Genomic DNA, 18,212 nt, shown 5'->3' with positions numbered 1-18,212 from the left:
CACCGTCTGGAAACCTGAATTAAATTTAAAAATAGAAACAGACAAAAGATGACCCTAGGCTGGCAGCCTAGGATGGCCACCCCAATTTTCATCACTGTACTCTACATTCCAATGCATTAAGGTGGAACCGGATTGCCTGCACAGACCCATCAAGAACAATGACCTGGGGAACCTGAGTGAACGACCTATCAGGTTCCCATTAGCAAGGCATCAAGGCCATCACCTGAACATTAAACTGGTGGAGACAAACCACTCAAACCTAATCCAAGGCCCAAGATGTACTGCAGCAACTCACCAAGGCTCCTTCGACAGCACCTTCCGAACCCGCAACCTCTTCCAACTCGAAGGGCAAGGGCAGCAGATTCTTGGGGAACACCAACACCTGCAAGTTCCCCTCCAAGCCACACACCATCCTAACTTGGAACTATATCGCTGGTCTTTCACTGTTACTGGATCAAGATCCTGGAACTCCCTTCCTAATAGCACTGTTGGCGTACCTACACCCCAAGGTTTGCAGCTGTTCAAGAAGGCAGCTCACCACCACCTTCCCAATGGCAATTAGGGATGGGCAATAAATGCTGGCCTAGCCAGTGATACCCACATCTGAACAAATAATGATAAAGAAATCATGAACAATAGGACCCTGGTTGAGAGAAGGGAATTTCCTCGACATGAACTGATTAAGTTGCAAGAGGAAATACACACTGGTAAACACCATGCTGAATCATTGGGTGACAGTCATGTGACAGGCCCACCACCTGTGTGGGCTTAAGCTGGTATTCTCTCTGCAGCAATCAGACAAGCAGCTAGACACCGACAAGAGAAGACCCAAGTGGAGTCCCTCCTTCCTCTCTCTCCAATACACCTTGCAGGCTTTAAACCCTGCCTGCTGACCGTGACCACTGAGGCATATCCTTGCTGCAGACAGAGACTCCCTGAAGGAAATCAGCCATATTGCTGTCACCAGGAGAGCTACTGAATCAGCCATCCACATCTTCCAAACTGAAGCTTCAGGAACGAAGGCAAGTCTCATGACCACCGAATTCAGCTTGAAGCCAGCCAAAACACTAAACGCCACAGACTGCATACCCCTTTTATTTCTCTGGGCTCTAATTCAACCAATCTAACCTTCCCCACTCTGTAATCTATTTATGCATGTGAACGCTTTGAGAGAGGGTATGCGCGTGTAAGGAAGTTGGAGTGTAGTTTATTATTTTACTTAGATTGGTTTAAGTACAATAATGCTCACCTCTTTCCTTGTTAAACTCTTTTTATGATCACGTCATGTGAACAGTTTAAACACTCGCTGAATTGGAAAGTATATCAAAAGAAATAAACCTGTTGTGGACAACTGAGAAGGCAAAGAGGGGAGCCCTTCAACCCCACCTCACCTGATCGCAACAAGGCCGAATATAGAAAGTTCAGAAGGGAAGTGAAAGAAGAAATGAGAGAAGCAAAGAGAGTATCAGAAGAGACTAGCAGCTAACATTAAAGGGAACCCAAAAGTCTTCTATAGGCATGGGTGGTAAAGAGAGGAGCAGGGCTGATCAGAAACCAAAAAGGAGATTTATACATAAAGGCAGAGGGCATGGTTGAAGTACTAAATGAGAACTTTGCATCGGTCAAGGAAGATGCTGCTGCCTAAGTCATGGTAAAAAAGATGTAGTAGAGACACTGGATGGACTAAAGATTGATAAAGGGGAGGTATTAGAAAGGTTGGCTGTACTTGATAAGTCACCAGGATCAGATGGGATATATCTTAGGATGCTGGGGGAAGGGTGGAAATTATGGAGGTACAAGCCATAATCTTCCAATCATCCTCAGATATGTGGGTGATGCCAGAGGACTGGAGAATTGCAAATGTTACACCCTTGTTCAAAAAGGGTATAACGATAAACACAGTGGCTACAAGCCAGTCAATTTAATGTTGATGATGGGAAAGCTTTAGAAACAATAATCTGGGACAAAATTAACCATCACTTGGACAAGTGTGCATTAATTAAGGAAAGCCAGCAGGGATTTGTTAAAGACAAATCATATTTAACTAACTTGATTGAGTTATTTGATGAGGTTATAAGAGAGGGTAATGGGGTTGATGTGGTGCATGAGGAATTCCAAAAGGCATTTGATAAAGTGCCACAAAACAGGCTTGTCAGCTTGAAACCCATGGGACAGTGTCAACATGGATACAAAGTTGGCTGAATGACAGGAAACAGCAGTAGTGAACAGTTGTTTTCCAGACTGGAGGGATATATAATGGGGCTCCCCAGAGGTCAGTACTAGGACCATTGCGTTTCATGATTATGTAATAACTTACACTTGGGTGTACAGTGCATAATTTCAAAAACTGCAGATGACACGGAACTTGGAAGTATTATGAACTGTGAGGAGGATGGTGTTAAACTTCAAAAGGACAGACAGACTGGTGGAATGGGAGGCCAAGTGGCAGATATAATTTAATGCACAGAACTGTGAAGTGATGCATTTTGGTAGGAAGAATGAGCACAGGCAATATAAAATGAAGGGTACAATTCTAAAGGGGGAGGAGGGTGCAGTAAGTGCTGGGGATATATGTGCATAAATAGTTGAAGGTGGCAGGGCAGATTGAGAAAGTGGTTAAAAGGCATACTGGATCTGGGATTTATAGAGGAAAGAAGTTATGAACCTTTATAAAACACTGGTTCGGCCTCAACTGGAGTAGTGTCCAATTCTGGGCACCGCACTTTCGGAAGTATGTGATGGCACTAGAGAGGGTGTAGAAAAGAGTTTGAGAATGGTTCCAGGGATCAGAGACTTCAGTTACGTGGACGGTTTGGAGAAGCTGGGCTTGTTTTCCTTAAAGAGGAGGTTGAGAAGATTTGATAGAGGCGCTCCAAGATCATGAGGGGTCTAGACAGAGTAGATAGAGAAGAACTGTTCCCATTGGTGGAAGAGTCAAGAACCAGAGGACACTGGTTAAGCTGATTGGCAAAAGTCTCAGTGACATAAGGAAAACCTTTTCTTTTTAAACACAGCAACTGGTTAGGATCTGGAATGCACTGCCTGAAAATGTGGTGGAGGCAGATTCAATCGTGGCTTTCAAAATGGAATTGGATAAGCACCTGAAGTAAAAAAAAATTTGTAGGGCTATGGGGAAAGGGTAGGGGTTTGGACTTAGCAGAGTTGTTCTTGGAGAGGGCGGCACAGTGGTTAGCACCGCAGCCTCACAGCTCCAGGGACCCGGGTTCGATTCTGGGTACTGCCTGTGCGGAGTTTGCAAGTTCTCCGTGTCTGCGTGGGTTTTCGCCGGGTGCTCCGGTTTCCTCCCACATCCAAAAGACTTGCAGGTGGATAGGTAAATTGGCTGTTGTAAATTGCCCCTAGCGTAGGGAGGTGATAAGGAATATGGGATTACTGTAGGGTTAGTATAAATGGGTGGTTGTTGGTCGGCACAGACTCGGTGGGCCGAAGGGCCTGTTTCAGTGCTGTATCTCTAAATAAAATAAAAGAGCTGGCACAGATAGCAAGGCCGAATGGCCTCCTTATGTGCTGTAACCATTCTATGATTCTATTGCTGTGAAACCAGCATTGCACCAGGTTAGGTTAAAATTGCCCAGTAAGGTCTTTTCCATGCCCACTGGTGGCGTAGTAGTAATGTTACTGGACTAGTAATCCAGAGGCCCCATCTAATGCTCTGGGAAACAAGTTCAAATCCCAGAGCAGCTGGTGGAATTTAAATTCAATTCATTAATAAAGCAGGAATTAAAAGCTGGCCTCAGTAATGGTGACCATGAAACTATTGGATTGTTTCATAGTTTTAATCATTTATGGAACGGGGGAGGCCATTCGGCCCATTGAGTCCATGCCAGCTCTCCACAGAGCTATGCTGCGAATCCCACTCCCTTGCTCGATCCCCGTAGCCTGCAAATCAATTTCTCACAACCCTTGTGGGCTGTGAAAACGCCATCTGGTTCACTAATGCCCTGTTGGGGAATGAAATCCGCTGTCCTTACCCAGTCTGGCCTACATGTTACTCCAGACCCACAGCGATATGGCTGACTCTTAACTGCCATCTGAAAAGGCCTAGCGAGTCATTCAGTTGTACCAAACTGCTACAGAAAAGTCAAAGAATAAAACCAGACAGACCACCCGGCATTGACCGAGACACCTGAAACAAAAATGGCACACCCAGGCCTGTCATCCCTGCAAAGTCCTCATAATCACCTGGGGACTGGTGCCAAAACTGTGAAGAACTAATGCACAGACTAGTCAAGCAACAGCCCAAGTCATAATCACTAAATCATACCTTACATCCAATGTCCCAGGCACCTCCATCGGCATCCCTGTGTATGTCCTGTTCCACTGGCAGGACAGGCCCAAAGATGATTGCAGAGTGGTGTACATCGGGAGGGAGTTGCCCTGGGACCTCCCAACATTGACTCCGGACCCCATGAAGACTCATGGCATCAGTCAAATATGGGCAAGGAAACCTCTGACTAATTACCACCTCCCGCCCTCCGTCAGCTGTTGAAAACACCTTGAAGGAAGCACTGAGGGTGGTAAAGGCACAGACTTCAATGCCCATCACCAAGAGTGGCTCAGTGGCACTACTACTGACCGAACCGCGAAGGACATAGGTACCAGACTGGGCCTGTAGCATGTGGTGAGGGGACCAAGAGGGAAAACCCTACTTGACCTCGCCCTCACCAATCTACTTGTCGCAAATGCATCAATCTGTGACAGTATTCGGAGGAGTGACCACTGCACCGTCCTTGAAGACAAAGACCCTATTTCACACTGAGGATACACTCCATATTGTGTGCTAAATGGGATAGATTCAGAACAGATCTAGCAGCTCAAAACTGGGTATCCATGAGGTGTTGTGGACCATCAGCAGCAGAATTGTAGTCAGCTACACGTGGGCGGCACAGTGGCGCAGTGATTAGCACCGCAGCCTCACAGCTCCAGGGACCCGGGTTCGATTCCGGGTACTGCCTGTGTGGAGTTTGCAAGTTCTCCCTGTGTCTGCGTGGGTTTTCTCCGGGTGCTCCGGTTTCCTCCCACAAGCCAAAAGATTTGCAGGTTGGTAGGTAAATTGGCCATTATAAATTGTCACTAGTATAGGTAGGTGGCAGGGAAATATAGGGACAGGTGGGGATGTTTGGTAGGAATGTGGGATTAGTATAAATGGGTGGTTGATGTTCGGCACAGACTCGGTGGGCCGAAGGGCCTGTTTCAGTGCTGTATCTCTAATCTAATCTAAGCTACAATCTGTAACCTCATGGCCTGGCATATCCCTCACTCTACCATACCATCAAGCCAGGGGATAAACCTTGGCTCAATGAGGGGTGCCGGAGAGCACGCCAGGAGGAAATCAGGTGCCAACCTGGTGAAGCTACAACACAGGACCAAGTGCATGCTAAACAGCTGAAGCAGCATACAATAGAGAGCTAAGCGATCCCACAACCAATGGATCAGATCTAAGCTCTGCAGTCCTGCCACATCCAGTCATGAATGGTGGTGGACAATTAAACAAACAGGAGGAGGTGGCTCCACAAATATCCCCATCCTCAATAATGGGGGCGGCCCAGCACATCAGTGCAAAAGATAAGCATTTGCAACAATCTTCAGCCAGACGTGCCGAGTGGATGATCCATCTTGACCTCCTCCTGGAAGTCGCCAGCATCACAGATGCCAGTCTTCAGCCAATTCAATTCACTCCACGATATCAAGAAACGGCTGAAGGTGCTGGATACAGTAAAGGCAAAGGGGCCCTGACAGAATCCCGGCAGTAGTATGGAAAACTTGTGCTCCAGAACTAGCCACACCCCTAGCTAAGCTGTTCCAGTACAGCTACAACACTGGCATCTACCCGACAACGTAGAAAATTGCCCATTTATGCTCTGTCCACAAAAAGCAGGACAAATCCAACCCGGCCGATTACCATGCCAACAGTCTACTCTTGATCATCAGCAAATAGATGGACTGTGTCATGGACAGTGCTATCAAGTAGCACTTACACAGCAATAATCTGCTCACTGATGCTCAGTTTGGGTTCTGCCAGGGCCACTCAGCTCCTGACCTCATTACAGCTTTGGTTCAAATATGGACAAAAGATGTCAATTCAAGAGGTGAGGGGAGAGTGACTGCCCTTGACATCAAGGCAGCATTTGACTGAGTATCACATTAACAAGCTTCAATAAAACTGAAGTTAATGGGAATCGGGAAAACTGTCCACCAATTGGAATTATACCTAGCACAAAGGAAGATGGTTGCGATTGGAGGCCAAGCATCTCAACCATCTACAGCTGCTTCATCAATGACCTTCCCTCCATCACAAGGTCAGAAGTGGGGATGTTTGCTAATGATTGCAGTGTTCAGTACAATTTGCGACTCCTCAGATACTGAAGCAGCCTGTATCCATGTGCAGCAAGACCTGGGGCGGCACAGTGGTCAGCACCACAGCCTCATAGCTCCAGCGACCTGGGTTTGGTTCCAGGTACTGCTTGTGCGGAGTTTGTAAGTTCTCCCTGTGACCGCGTGGGTTTCCGCCGGGTGCTCCGGTTTCCTCCCACAGCCAAAGACTTGCAGGCTGATAGGTAAATTGGCCATTGTAAATTGCCCCTAGTGCAGGTAGGTGGCAAGAGAATGGTGGGGATGTGGTAGGGAATATGGGATGAATATAGGATTAGTATAAATGGGTGGTTGTTGGTCGGCACAGACTCGGTGGGCTGAAGGGCCTGTTTCAGTGCTGTATCTCTGATTCTAACATACAGGCTTGGACTGAAAAGTGGCAAGCAAGATTCGCGCCACCCAAGTGCCAGGCAATGACCATCTCCCCTTGACATTTAATGGCAGTACCATTGTTAAATCCTTACTAATAGCATCCTAAGGTTACCACTGACCAGAAACTGAACTGGAGTCGCCACAAATACCGTGGCTACAAGAGCAGGTCAGAGAATAGTAATTCTGCAGCAAGTAACTAACTCCCCAAAGCCTGGCCACCATCGACAAGGCACAAGTCAGGAGCGTGATGGAATACTCACCACTTGCTTGGATAGGTGCAGCTCCAACAACACAAGAAGCTCAACACCATCTTTGTCAAAGCAGCCCACTTGACTGGCACCCCATCCACCACCTTCAACATTCACTCTGTCCACCACCGGCGCACAGTTGCAGCAGTACATACCATATACAAGATGCAGTGCAAAAACTCACCAAGCCTCCTTTGACAGTACCTTTCAAACTCACGACCTCTACCACCTAGAAGGACAAGGGAAGCAGATGGTTGGGAACACCACCATCTACAGGCTCCCCTCCGCGTCACACATCATCCTGACCTGGACTGATATCATCATTCCTTCACCGTTGCTAGGTCAAAATCCTGGAACTCCCTTTTGAACAGCACTGTGGGCGTACCTACACCAGATGGACTGCAGCGGTTCAAGGCAGTGGCTCACCACGGCATTCTCAGGGGAAATTAGGGATGGGCAATAAATGCTGGTTTTGCCAGCGACGCCCACAGCCCATGAAATAAAAAAATTCATGCTAATCAGTGTATTAAACTGCTTTGAAGCGCAATTGCCTCAGACATTAAAAAGTTAGACAAACACAAATTATGTAATGCGATTTACTGCTTGTGTATTGCTCTCCTGCATAAAAAGACCCGAGCGCTAAAATTGCGGCTTTGTGAACAGATCTGAATGATACATAGGCCCAAGGAAATCTTATGATGTGTTAAAATTTGAAGGACTTAACACATGAAAACACAAGCAGTTGGTAGAGAACCAGACAACCCCAGGAGGTCTGCTCCAAGCAGCAGCAAACCATTTGCCTCAACTATCACGGGTAATGCAACTTCCACCCTGAGATGCGTAATTGCTACATACAAACGCTGAAGTGACCCAGAGAAAATAAAGCTACATTCTGACTGGACTAGAGGCGAGCTTGAACGGAAGCTGTACCTCTCAATGGCTGAGAGGGTTGCAGTGTGTGAGACCTGTGCATCACTGCCCAGGACTGCATGTAGGCTGAATCTATGCAAATCACTTGTAAATCTGTACGGTACAGAACAAAAAGGGGAGATTTGGCATTCCAGCAAGACAACTCATCAAAGGGTCAACATGGAGCGACTTACACTGGTGTATATTTGAAGTATATAATTCTGCAAGCCAGCAATGTGCAGTCATATGTTTAATTTGAGGTTAAATTATTTGACTAATGACATGGCATCAACAAAAGTTTGGCAGTGAAATGAGCCCTCATTTAAAGGCTTTTGAATTAAGTCAACATGACAATTTTTATGTGACTCACTTTAAAAGGGGATCAGTGTGTAACCACACAAATAGCAACCCTGTCAAACCCCATCACCCACACTTCTTATTTGTAGGCTGCTTCTCCCTCCTCTACCTTACCTAAGTGGTTACGACCTGCAAGTTTAGCTGGTGCTCACCCAACTTTCATTTATGCGCACTTGACAGCAAGAGTGTCACTGCATAATGAGGAAGAATAGGATCCATGGTCAATTCATCACCCTCACTATCTCAACAGCATCAGGGTTACTTACCACACCGCTACCACTACCCTGCCTGAAGTCAATGCACTCAGCACAACCCAGGGGTGAAATCCGGGTCCCTCCTGACCCATGTGGCTCAGTTCCAGACTCAATGGTGAATTTTCAACTGAGCCAAGTATATATATATTTTTTAAATTAGAGCGACTTTGATTTGAAGATCGATGGAAACTGCTGACAATCTCCTCCACCTAGGTCTATTGTTAGAAAGACTGGCTGCAGGACAACCCATCACTCATTGAGTGCAGGGTTGGTGGAATCTGCATCAGTCTATGGGGAAACCTGCTTCATGCTGTTTCTGCTGGTCCTTCTGTGCCTTCAGCAAATACCGGGCTGCCTCGTTTATAGCGTTTTTTATCCCTCCTCACTCCCATAAATAGCTGAAAATTGTTACATTCAGCCTTACTTCCATGGTCTGCTTGTTTGCAAGATGAAGGAGGTGGTGGAGAAAGTTGATCCGGTCAAACTGTTGACTATGGCAATACCAGGGTAAAGTGCTTGTAAGTTAGGAGGATGGAGGGAAGTGACCTGTGGCATTGGTCAGCGACCAAGAGGGAACCACAGAAGAAACAGATTCAAGAAGTGACAGGACATGCTTCTGAAGGAAGTAAGGATTGGAGAAATATGATAAGATGGGACTGGATTGTGAAAAAGGGAAGGACTTGCTTGGTTTATTTCCCCATTCCTAAATCTTCCCGAAATACTGAGTGAGCATCCCTCTAATATCGACGGCGCAGGCTCCTTACCTGTATCAGCTGAGAGTCGATGAGCTGGGAGTTGCCCAGCTGAGTGTTGTAGATGACAGACATTGGAGGAGTACAAGCTGCATGCTGGTAGGGCAGTCCTGGCTGAGCTTTTGCCACTTCCGCAGCCTGAACTGCTGAAAAGCCAACATACTGGCCTTTTACTGGTCCCCCAGATATCAGCGTAGAACCTTGCACCATGGCTGTAGAGGGAGGGGAGAGCCCAGGCTGGAGATACAACTGTTGGGACCTGTCAAATAGAATAGAAACATACATCGATACAGTCACTGGCATACACACAGCAGATGGCTGGAATGAAAATACGCTGAACTCACCACAAATAATGGGAACTTTAGCATTTCTACCCATCATTTTATAAAAAAATGAGTCCAGTCCACCTCATTCCCATGAATCACAGCAACTACAAATAACTGTTATATTCTGTTGCGTTCCAAGTCTCAGGACCGCAATGTAGGCAGGGCAGCTCAAGAATCCGAATTTTTTTTTTCAACCGCATCAGTGAGCAGGCTTGCCAATTTAAAGACTGCAACTACACAGCCACAGATGATCAGTTTACTTGTCTGATTCAGGAATGCCCTGTGATATTGGAGAAAACAGCGAGGAAGAAAGGCTCTGTGGCCTCGGGATTAACATAATCAGGTATATTTATTTTCGAGCGTGTCACTGACTGGACAGTGCGCCAGGTGAACATTAAGCTATACTTTACATAGTATTTGTTCTAGCCGTGGTCCCAAAGGACCATAGGCATTTCTCCCCATTGGACAGAAACAGTCGGTAAGGTATAGCTTGAGGGTCACCACTACTCCAGTGTGGCACAAGACAAGAAGGCAGGCCTCGATGAGCTACTACAGCCAGCATGGGAATTGAACCCATGCTTTTGGTGTCTTTCTGCATCACACTCTAGCCATCTAAGCTAACCTACCTCCCATAGTATTTTCAGTACAGAAACAGGCCAAACAACCCAATTGGCCCATGACTTGTGTTCCAGAACTAGCCGTGCCCTGTTCTAGGATAGCTACAACACTGGCATCTACTCGACAATGTGGAAAATTGCCCAGGTAGATCTTATGCACAAAAAGCAGGACAAATTCAATCTGGCCAATTACTGTCCCATCAGTTACTCTCTGTTACGACCGGGTGAAAAATGTGTCTAGGGTTCCCTCTCAGCCTTCAACTGGTCTTACTGTAACAGGGTTTTATTTTTAGACACAGTTTTTAGCTCCCCCTTGGTGAATCCTTGTTCACTGCTTTTCAATTATAAGGCAAAGAAACCAGCAAAAACAGGTTTTCTTAGGTTTAAAGAAGAAAAGTTGAAATTTATTAAACTTGAACTTAAACTCTAATTCGGTTGACGCCTACGGACACACGACGCGCCCACGTTAGCATGCATTCGCGATCCACACATGCAAATAGAGACAGAAAAGAGCAGAAGGAAAAAAATCAAGTGTAAAAGTTTGAGGCAATATCTGAAGAGTTTTGTTATGGTTCTTCGAGCTTACTGTAGAGTCCTTGATTGTAGGTAGATCTTGCTTTTCACTGGAGCCCAGTATTCTTCTTAAACCTTGTTCGCTGTAGGAGACTTTTCTCTCTTGGGGTTCATGCGTCTTCAGTGGGTTTGGAGTTCCATGGGAAAGCGATGGGAGCTGACAGGAGAGATCTTCTCAGTCCAGGAGCAAACAGACACTCTCCCAGTTCAAACTGTTTGCACAATTCAGAAAAAACCCACATTGCCAAGCAGGTTAGTCATGTGACTAACTGGTCTGACCATGGCTTGTATTACCTTCAGCAGGGCCTGGAATGCTCCTCTTACATACAATACCTGAACAAGGTCCATTGTGGGTTGAATGTGTCAGGGAATGGTCCTTTGTCCCTCCAATCACAGTCTGTTAACATGTAAATGTCTTTTCCAGCCATGGCTGATCTGTTTAACAAGTCCTTTCTTCATTCCAGTAACAGTTTAAAATCAATGTTCATGACAAAATTAATGTGCTTCGTTCTGGACAGGTGGGGACCTAGCATGACACTCTCAAATCATCAGAAAGTGATGGAATGTGTCGTCGACAGTGCCATTAAGCAGCACTTGGCAATAACCTGCTCACCAACACTCAATTTTGGTGCCACCACAGCCAATCGGCTCCAGACCTCATTACAGCCTTGGTCCATACACTGACAAAAGAGCTGAATTTGAGAGGTTGAGGTGAGAGTGACTGTCCTTGACATCAAGGCAGCATTTGACTGAGTGCGACATCAACGAGCCCTAGCAAAATTGAAGTCAATGGGAATCAGGGGAATACTCTCCACTGATTGGAGTCATATCTAGCGCAAAGGAAGATGGTTGTTGTTGGAGGCCAATCATCATGCTGCAGGAATTCATCAGGGTCGTGTTCCAGGCCTAACCATCTTCAACTGCTTCTCAACACTGACTTTCCCTCCAATATAAAGTCAGAATCATTCACAACTCCTCAGATAACGAGGCAGTCCGTGTTCTCATGCAGCAAGACCTGGACAACATCCAGGCTCGGGCTGATAGGTGGCAAGTAACATTCGTGCCACGCAAGTGCTGGGCAATGACTATCTCCAGCTAGAGAGAATTAACCAACTCCCCTTGACGTTCAATGGCATTACTATAGCTGCATCCCCGCCACTAACATCGTGGGGGGTTATCACTGACCAGAAACCTAACTGGACCAGTCATATAAATACTGTGGTGACAAGAGCAGGTCAGAGGCTGGGAATTCTGCAGTGAGTAATTTACCTCCTGACTCCCCAAAGCCTGCCCACCATCTATTAGACACAAGTCAGGAGCATGATGAAATATTCTCTGCTTGCCCGGATGAGTGCAGCTCCAAAAACACTCAAGTAGCTCAACATAATCCAGGAGAAAGCAGCCTGCTTGACCGGCACTACCTCTACCACCAGCACACGGTGACAGCAGTGTGTACCATCTACAAGATGCAGTGCAGCAGCTTGCCAAACCTCCTTAGACAGCACCTTCCAGACCCATGACCTCTACCACCTAGAAGGACAAGGGCAGCAGATGCATGTGAACACCTGACTTGGAAATATTTCGCTGTTCCCTCACTGTCGCTGGGTCAAAAGCCTGAACTCCCTCTCCAACAGCACTGTGGGGGACCTACACTGATTGGACTACAGCAGTTCCAGGTGGCTCAAGGATAATTAGGGATGGGCAACAAATGGCAGCCTTGCCAGTGATGCTTACATTGCAGGAACAAATTAAAAAAGACTGTCTGAGCTCCACACAAGCCTCCTCCCATCCAACTTCACCTCACCTTATCAGCAATGTAGCTTCTCGTAAATACATTCAATTTTCCAAAGCATTGTGTCTGTTCACAACTAGAAACCTGACTTCTCATTTACAATTTTCATTTCTGTTCTCTGAGCCACCATCAGTATTTTACATCAGAAATGAAGTAGTGTTCTTAATATTAAACTGAATAACCTGTTTACACTCAATGCAATGAAAACAGCTTTAAAAGGAGAACGCGTACAACTGAATACAGGGTGGAATCACATGAAGGAATTACAACGTGAATGGCAAATGAACTCTGGTGAAGTCTTACAACTGAAGAGTTAACAGGTCAGTGCATTTATATTTTGTTCGATCTATTGCAGCGTGACAAAAATCAATCACACCGTAAAAAGGGCCATTCAAAAAGGGCAGATCCATTGAACTTTGTGGTCTATGCTCTTATTGAGGTACAGACTGCAATGGCTTGGAAAGGCTTACCTGAAAGACTGGAGGGAGCTGAACATATCCTGCGTTTGGGAGACTGGTGCCCCTTGTCGGATGCCAAGTGCAGAAACCTGGGACTGGCCCTGAAGCGGAAGAGGAAGTGTGATCTGCTGGGTCGGCATCGCCTGCGATACAACAGAATAGTTTGTAACAACTCCGCTCTTTTCTTATTCAGCTGCTTGAAAGCAGCTTTATTTTTAAAGAATAGGAAACATTTAAAGAACACAAAATAATCTTAGAACTACTCCTGAAGAATATGTCAAAAGAAACTCGGGTAAAAATGTGCAATACTTATGTCACTGATTGTTAACATGGGTTAAGCCCATTGTGATACCAAACTAGACCCGAAAAGCTTCTGGTTTGATCACTGATATGTATGGAATTCGCAGATCTCAGGCAGGAAAGCAGTAGCAGAGCAACAATTGGCCTTGACAGCCCATGAGCCAGTGGGTGGAAAATCGATTGGGGGGAGACCTACTGCAAATCACTATATGGTGACCCACTGCTGGGGGGGGGGGGGGGGGGGGGCTTGCACGTCAGATACAGATGCAATCAATTTCAGTTGCAATGCCCCCCAGTGAAACACATCAGATCCGCTAATAGATCTTGGGCAGATCCCGTTTAAAAGAGAAAGGATATTCACAGACCACCCCATTGCTTCCCAGCCTCAACAATTACAGAAAGCTTAACTTTTATATGTGCTGTGAAACCTACACTCTGGGAGCAAATGGCAGTGCACTGAGCCATAGCTCAGCAGATAGCAATTCCACCTGAATCAGAAGATTGCGGGTTCAAGCCCCAGATTATCACATTGCTGTTTGTGCAGCCTTGCAGTGTGCAAACTGGCTGCCATAGTTACTACATTAGAATAGAAAAGTACTTCATTAGCTGTAAAAAGCTCTGGGATGTCCTGAAGATTGTGAAGGACATTGTAGAATTCGAAGCCTTTTTTTTTCCATTGCAAAAGTGATTCTAAAAACAAAACCTTCCGAAAGGGAAAGCTGAAATCTGCTCCAAGCTATCAAGACTAGAGTCTCCCTATACTTCTGATGGCTTGTTAGCAGTAGCAGGGCGGCACAGTGGCGCAGTGGTTAGCACCGCAGCCTCACAGCTCCAGTGACCCGGGTTCAATTCCGGGTACTACCTGTGTGGAGTTTGCAAGTTCTCCCTGTGTCTGCGTGGGTTTCCTCCGGGTGCTCCGGTTTCCTCCCACATGCCAAAGACTTGCAGGTTGATAGGTAAATTGGCCATTAGAAATTGCCCCTAGTATAGGTAGGTGGTAGGGAAAATATAGGGACAGGTGGGGATGTGGTAGGAATATGGGATTAGTGTAGGATTAGTATAAGTGGGTGGTTGATGGTCGGCACAGACTCGGTGGGCCGAAGGGCCTGTTTCAGTGCTGTATCTCTAAAACTAAAAACTAAAAGGACCACACTGGCAACTGCTCATGTCAAAATTTACAACACAATAGGGGATTTTGACGATCTTACCCGCGAGAGTCCAGACTGGAACGCCTGATGCTGGGAGATGGCGGGAGGCATCCCACGATGCTGGCTACCGTAGAAATGACTTTCCATGTAGCAAGGTGGAATTTGGCCACTTGGCACTACAGGGGTAGGAAAAACACTGATGAATTCTTTTGTTCAAAATAATGAAATACTTCAGTGAGAACACACAAGTGATCTGTAAATTAAATTCCAACATTATAGGGAGTCATGAAGAGAAAGATGTGAAAGACCAAAAGCAATGTTAAACCCCTCAAGAAACCCTCAGGCTCAACTCGGGAACATTGAGTCTACAGTGATATAATTACTACTCGTTTTGTACAATTAAATCCAGATGACAAGTGTAGCAGAGTGCTCTAAGAATTATCGCAATTATATCAATTACATACAATGGGGAGCCAACAATACAAATTCCCTTCTCTATACAAACAGACTTTTTAAAAATGATGTCTACTTTGAAGGATCTGAGCTCTTGCTTTCAGATAATTTTCTATCAGCAGATGGTGCTGTTGCACTGCATAATCATTTGGCTACTAACACCTGATCCCAGCAAAAGAGAAAATGCTGCCTTGCTGTTGACTTGAACTAGACTTTTTTTTTTAAACAAGTGAAGACTATTGAAAAGATGACTGTTGAGTTTTTAATAGGCTGCTCCCCAATTGTTTAGTCAGTAAATGCTTTGCCTAGTGAGTAGTTGAGTCATCTAGACCAGGGAAGTCCCACATTCCTGGGTTCATCTGAGGAAACAGCTTGGAGAAGTGGGGTTGTACAATTTAACTCGGTCTAGGAAGGTCGAAAAATGCGGGGATCCATGCTAGAAAACTAAGTGTGCGCGCGCACTGGGGAGGACAGGCTCAGGCTGGGCTCTGACGCTGTGACTGAAAACCCTGTTAACTAGCAGTGACTCTCTCACCTCTAGGCTGACATCTAGGAAATACCAAGGGAGTGCTGCATCATCTGAGGTCCTGTCATTCACATGAGACGTTAAACTAGTCTGCCCTCCCAGGTGGATGTAAACAACGGACGATTTAAAAAAGAGGGGCAGGGCAATTCTCCCCGGTCTTCAGCCAATATTTACATCAATAAAATGGATTTTTTGACCATTATCACATTGCTGTTTGAGGGACCTGGCTGCTGCTGTTTTTCCTAAACTACAACAGTGACTACACTTCCAAGACACTTCATTGGTTGTAAAGAGCATTGGGACTTCCTGGAAAGACACTGTATAAATGAAAGACTTTTTTCCTTCTATCCACCAGAGTTCACAAATGGAGATTGGGCCCATGGGTGAGGTAGTAAAGGGCTACCAGCACAACTGTGGCTCTATATTCACTGGCTTATTCATGAGTGGATGGTGGGGGGGGGGCGCAGGTGGTGCGGCGGAGAAAGTTTTAAAAAAGGACAAAAAAGGAAAAGCTGTTCAGGTGGAGATTAGGAGATAGTTAAATGGTAGAAGTGACATGCGGAGGAGATGAATCTAAGCATAATCGGAAAAATCAAGGGATTAAAAAACATGCAACAACGCACAGTAAGAAGGACAACTAAAGCGATGGAATGAGAAGTGCAGGAGAAGAGCAGACAGCGAGGACAAGTAGACAAGGAACAGAGGGAAGGGAGTGCCCAGAGAGAGTGGTGAGGGAGAACAGTACAATTGTTACATCAAATGACTGAGATACTGAACCTGAGAGGGTGGCAGATGGTGCCACAGAGGCCACAGGTATCGAGTTGACAAAAGAATGGTAGTCATCAGTAATCTCAGGCACATCTGCAATGGTCACACTTGCAGCAACATCTTTTTCTGTGACACCTGGAGATTTCTCCCATGCTTTGCGAGCAGACTCCATCTGAGGAGGAAAGAGAAAGATAAGCAAAATAACCTCTTGCATACAAGTTATACTGCAGCAGCATGGTTAAAGCAAGCTCTGCGCTATCACTAGATGTGAAAAAGTACATAAGGCTGTACCATGGAAAACAGTGGTGCAACAATAGATTCTATCTTCCAAATTTGGAGATGTTAGTTTGAAAATAGAGCAAGGTGCTGTTGGCAAGGGTAATTTGAGGTAATGAATTCAGTTATCCCAGGGTGAGATTTTTCTTTGTATTGGTATCTGCTTAGGAAATTCTTTTCACAGGTACCACCCTTTGAGAGCTAGCTACATGTCCTTCTCTAGAGGTGTGGGAGTAGCTTGTACGAAGAGACAAGGGCCCAGTCTCAAACCTTCAGCAATACAAGACAGCGGACAAAACAGGAAATCTTGAAACTGGCATAAGCCAGACACACTGCCGCAAGAAATAAAAGGTAGCACTGTAAAAGCTGGAGTTCTTCGAATAAGCAGAGAAGTTAAAATTAAATTAAGAGTTAGAGGTATGTGATAAATCTAGGGCTAATAATACAATCAAGCAGAGTATGGAAAACAAAGTGGGAGAAAAGGCTAAGAGACGGTATGAAGACAGACTTGCAGGGAACAAAGGAATGCACATAAAAAGTACAACAGTTCAAAAAGAGTGGGGTGATCACATGAAAATGGAAATCTAATGCAGGATGAAGGGATAGCAGAAGTACTTTACCTTGGTTTGCATGGAAGTGTGGCAGAGTGCAAGGAGAAAGCGGAGCAATTAGAACAAGTACAGATAAAAGGAATAGTGCCGAAAACAGACGGCAGAGCTCATATGGGGAGGGGCAGCAAGTTGTTGACGACTCGCATCCTAGAATGTTGCAGGAAGGCAGAGGAAATAGAAGAGGCTCTGACCAGAGTCTTTCAAACAGGGGAATTGAGACAGGACTGGGAGGGTTACAGTGATGCATCTCCGTTCAAGCAGGGAAAAACCAGGTAACTCTAGACCAGTCAGTCTAACACTGGTAATGGGCAAGGTTCGAGGGGTCAATAACCCCTTTGGGAGGGTGAGGGTGGGGAAGGGGTTGTGTTGGAAATGTATACTAATTTAGAAAGACAAGTTAATTAAGGAAAACCTATGAGGATCTGTAGAAAGCAACAGGAAGGGGTAAATTGTCAGGTCACACTATGCCACTGCAACTCCAGCTCCATAATTTTCAGCAGAGGAACAAGGCTCCAGGGATTTCAGCCCTGGTGTTCAAAATAAAATGGTCTTTCAAGAAAGGTAAAGAGGGAAAACTACTTCTATCAGACAGCACATTGGTAACTAGAAGGCAAAAATTCAAATTACAAGAACAATGGAAGAGATAAGAATTTTTTTTTTTAAAAGAGGCTTTGTTAGCACATGGAATGTCCTACCAGAACAGTGGAAGCAGAATTTACAAGTTTTTAAAAAAAAGAGAAAGTGGATAACCTTTTGAAAAGGAAGTATTTAAAAAAAGGAGGGAAAGAGCATGGGAATGTGACTTTCACAGAACAGGATCTGGTGTGATGGGCTGAAAGAACTTACAGCATGGACGGTGGTCTAAGAAGTTGCTTGTATTTTGGATTTATCCTGTCTGAATCAATGTGGAAAACCAGCAGTAACACCAGAAACAATCTGCATAGACAAATGTCCAAGAGGAGCAAGTAGAACTTTTATCATATTCCCTGATCAACTTCACTACTTGCAAGCCTCCCATCTCAAGGACTTTGATTGATGGTCGGTGAGCAGGTTTACTGAACATCAAGGTGGCTGACATG

At 45.5% G+C, this 18,212-nt stretch overlaps 1 protein-coding gene across 10 annotated transcripts in view; it reads right to left on the bottom strand.

Moving 5' to 3' along the window:
• Nucleotides 1-18,212, bottom strand: part of LOC137346170 (protein PRRC2A-like) — a 186,222-nt gene that overhangs the window by 22,691 nt on the left and 145,319 nt on the right. For all 10 annotated transcript variants that reach the window (XM_068009536.1, XM_068009544.1, XM_068009542.1 and 7 more), the window contains 4 exons: nt 16,256-16,418; nt 14,560-14,675; nt 13,064-13,194; nt 9,298-9,544 (listed from right to left, as the gene is read on the bottom strand). In XM_068009536.1, the coding sequence (XP_067865637.1) occupies nt 9,298-9,544; nt 13,064-13,194; nt 14,560-14,675; nt 16,256-16,418 (657 nt within the window). The remainder of the gene's footprint in view (nt 1-9,297; nt 9,545-13,063; nt 13,195-14,559; nt 14,676-16,255; nt 16,419-18,212) is intronic.

This window comes from Heterodontus francisci, chromosome 29, assembly GCF_036365525.1.
Source record: "Heterodontus francisci isolate sHetFra1 chromosome 29, sHetFra1.hap1, whole genome shotgun sequence".
NCBI lineage: Eukaryota > Metazoa > Chordata > Chondrichthyes > Heterodontiformes > Heterodontidae > Heterodontus > Heterodontus francisci.
The sequence above is the reverse complement of the archived record's forward strand: the minus strand, read 5'-3'. Positions and strand labels throughout refer to the sequence as shown.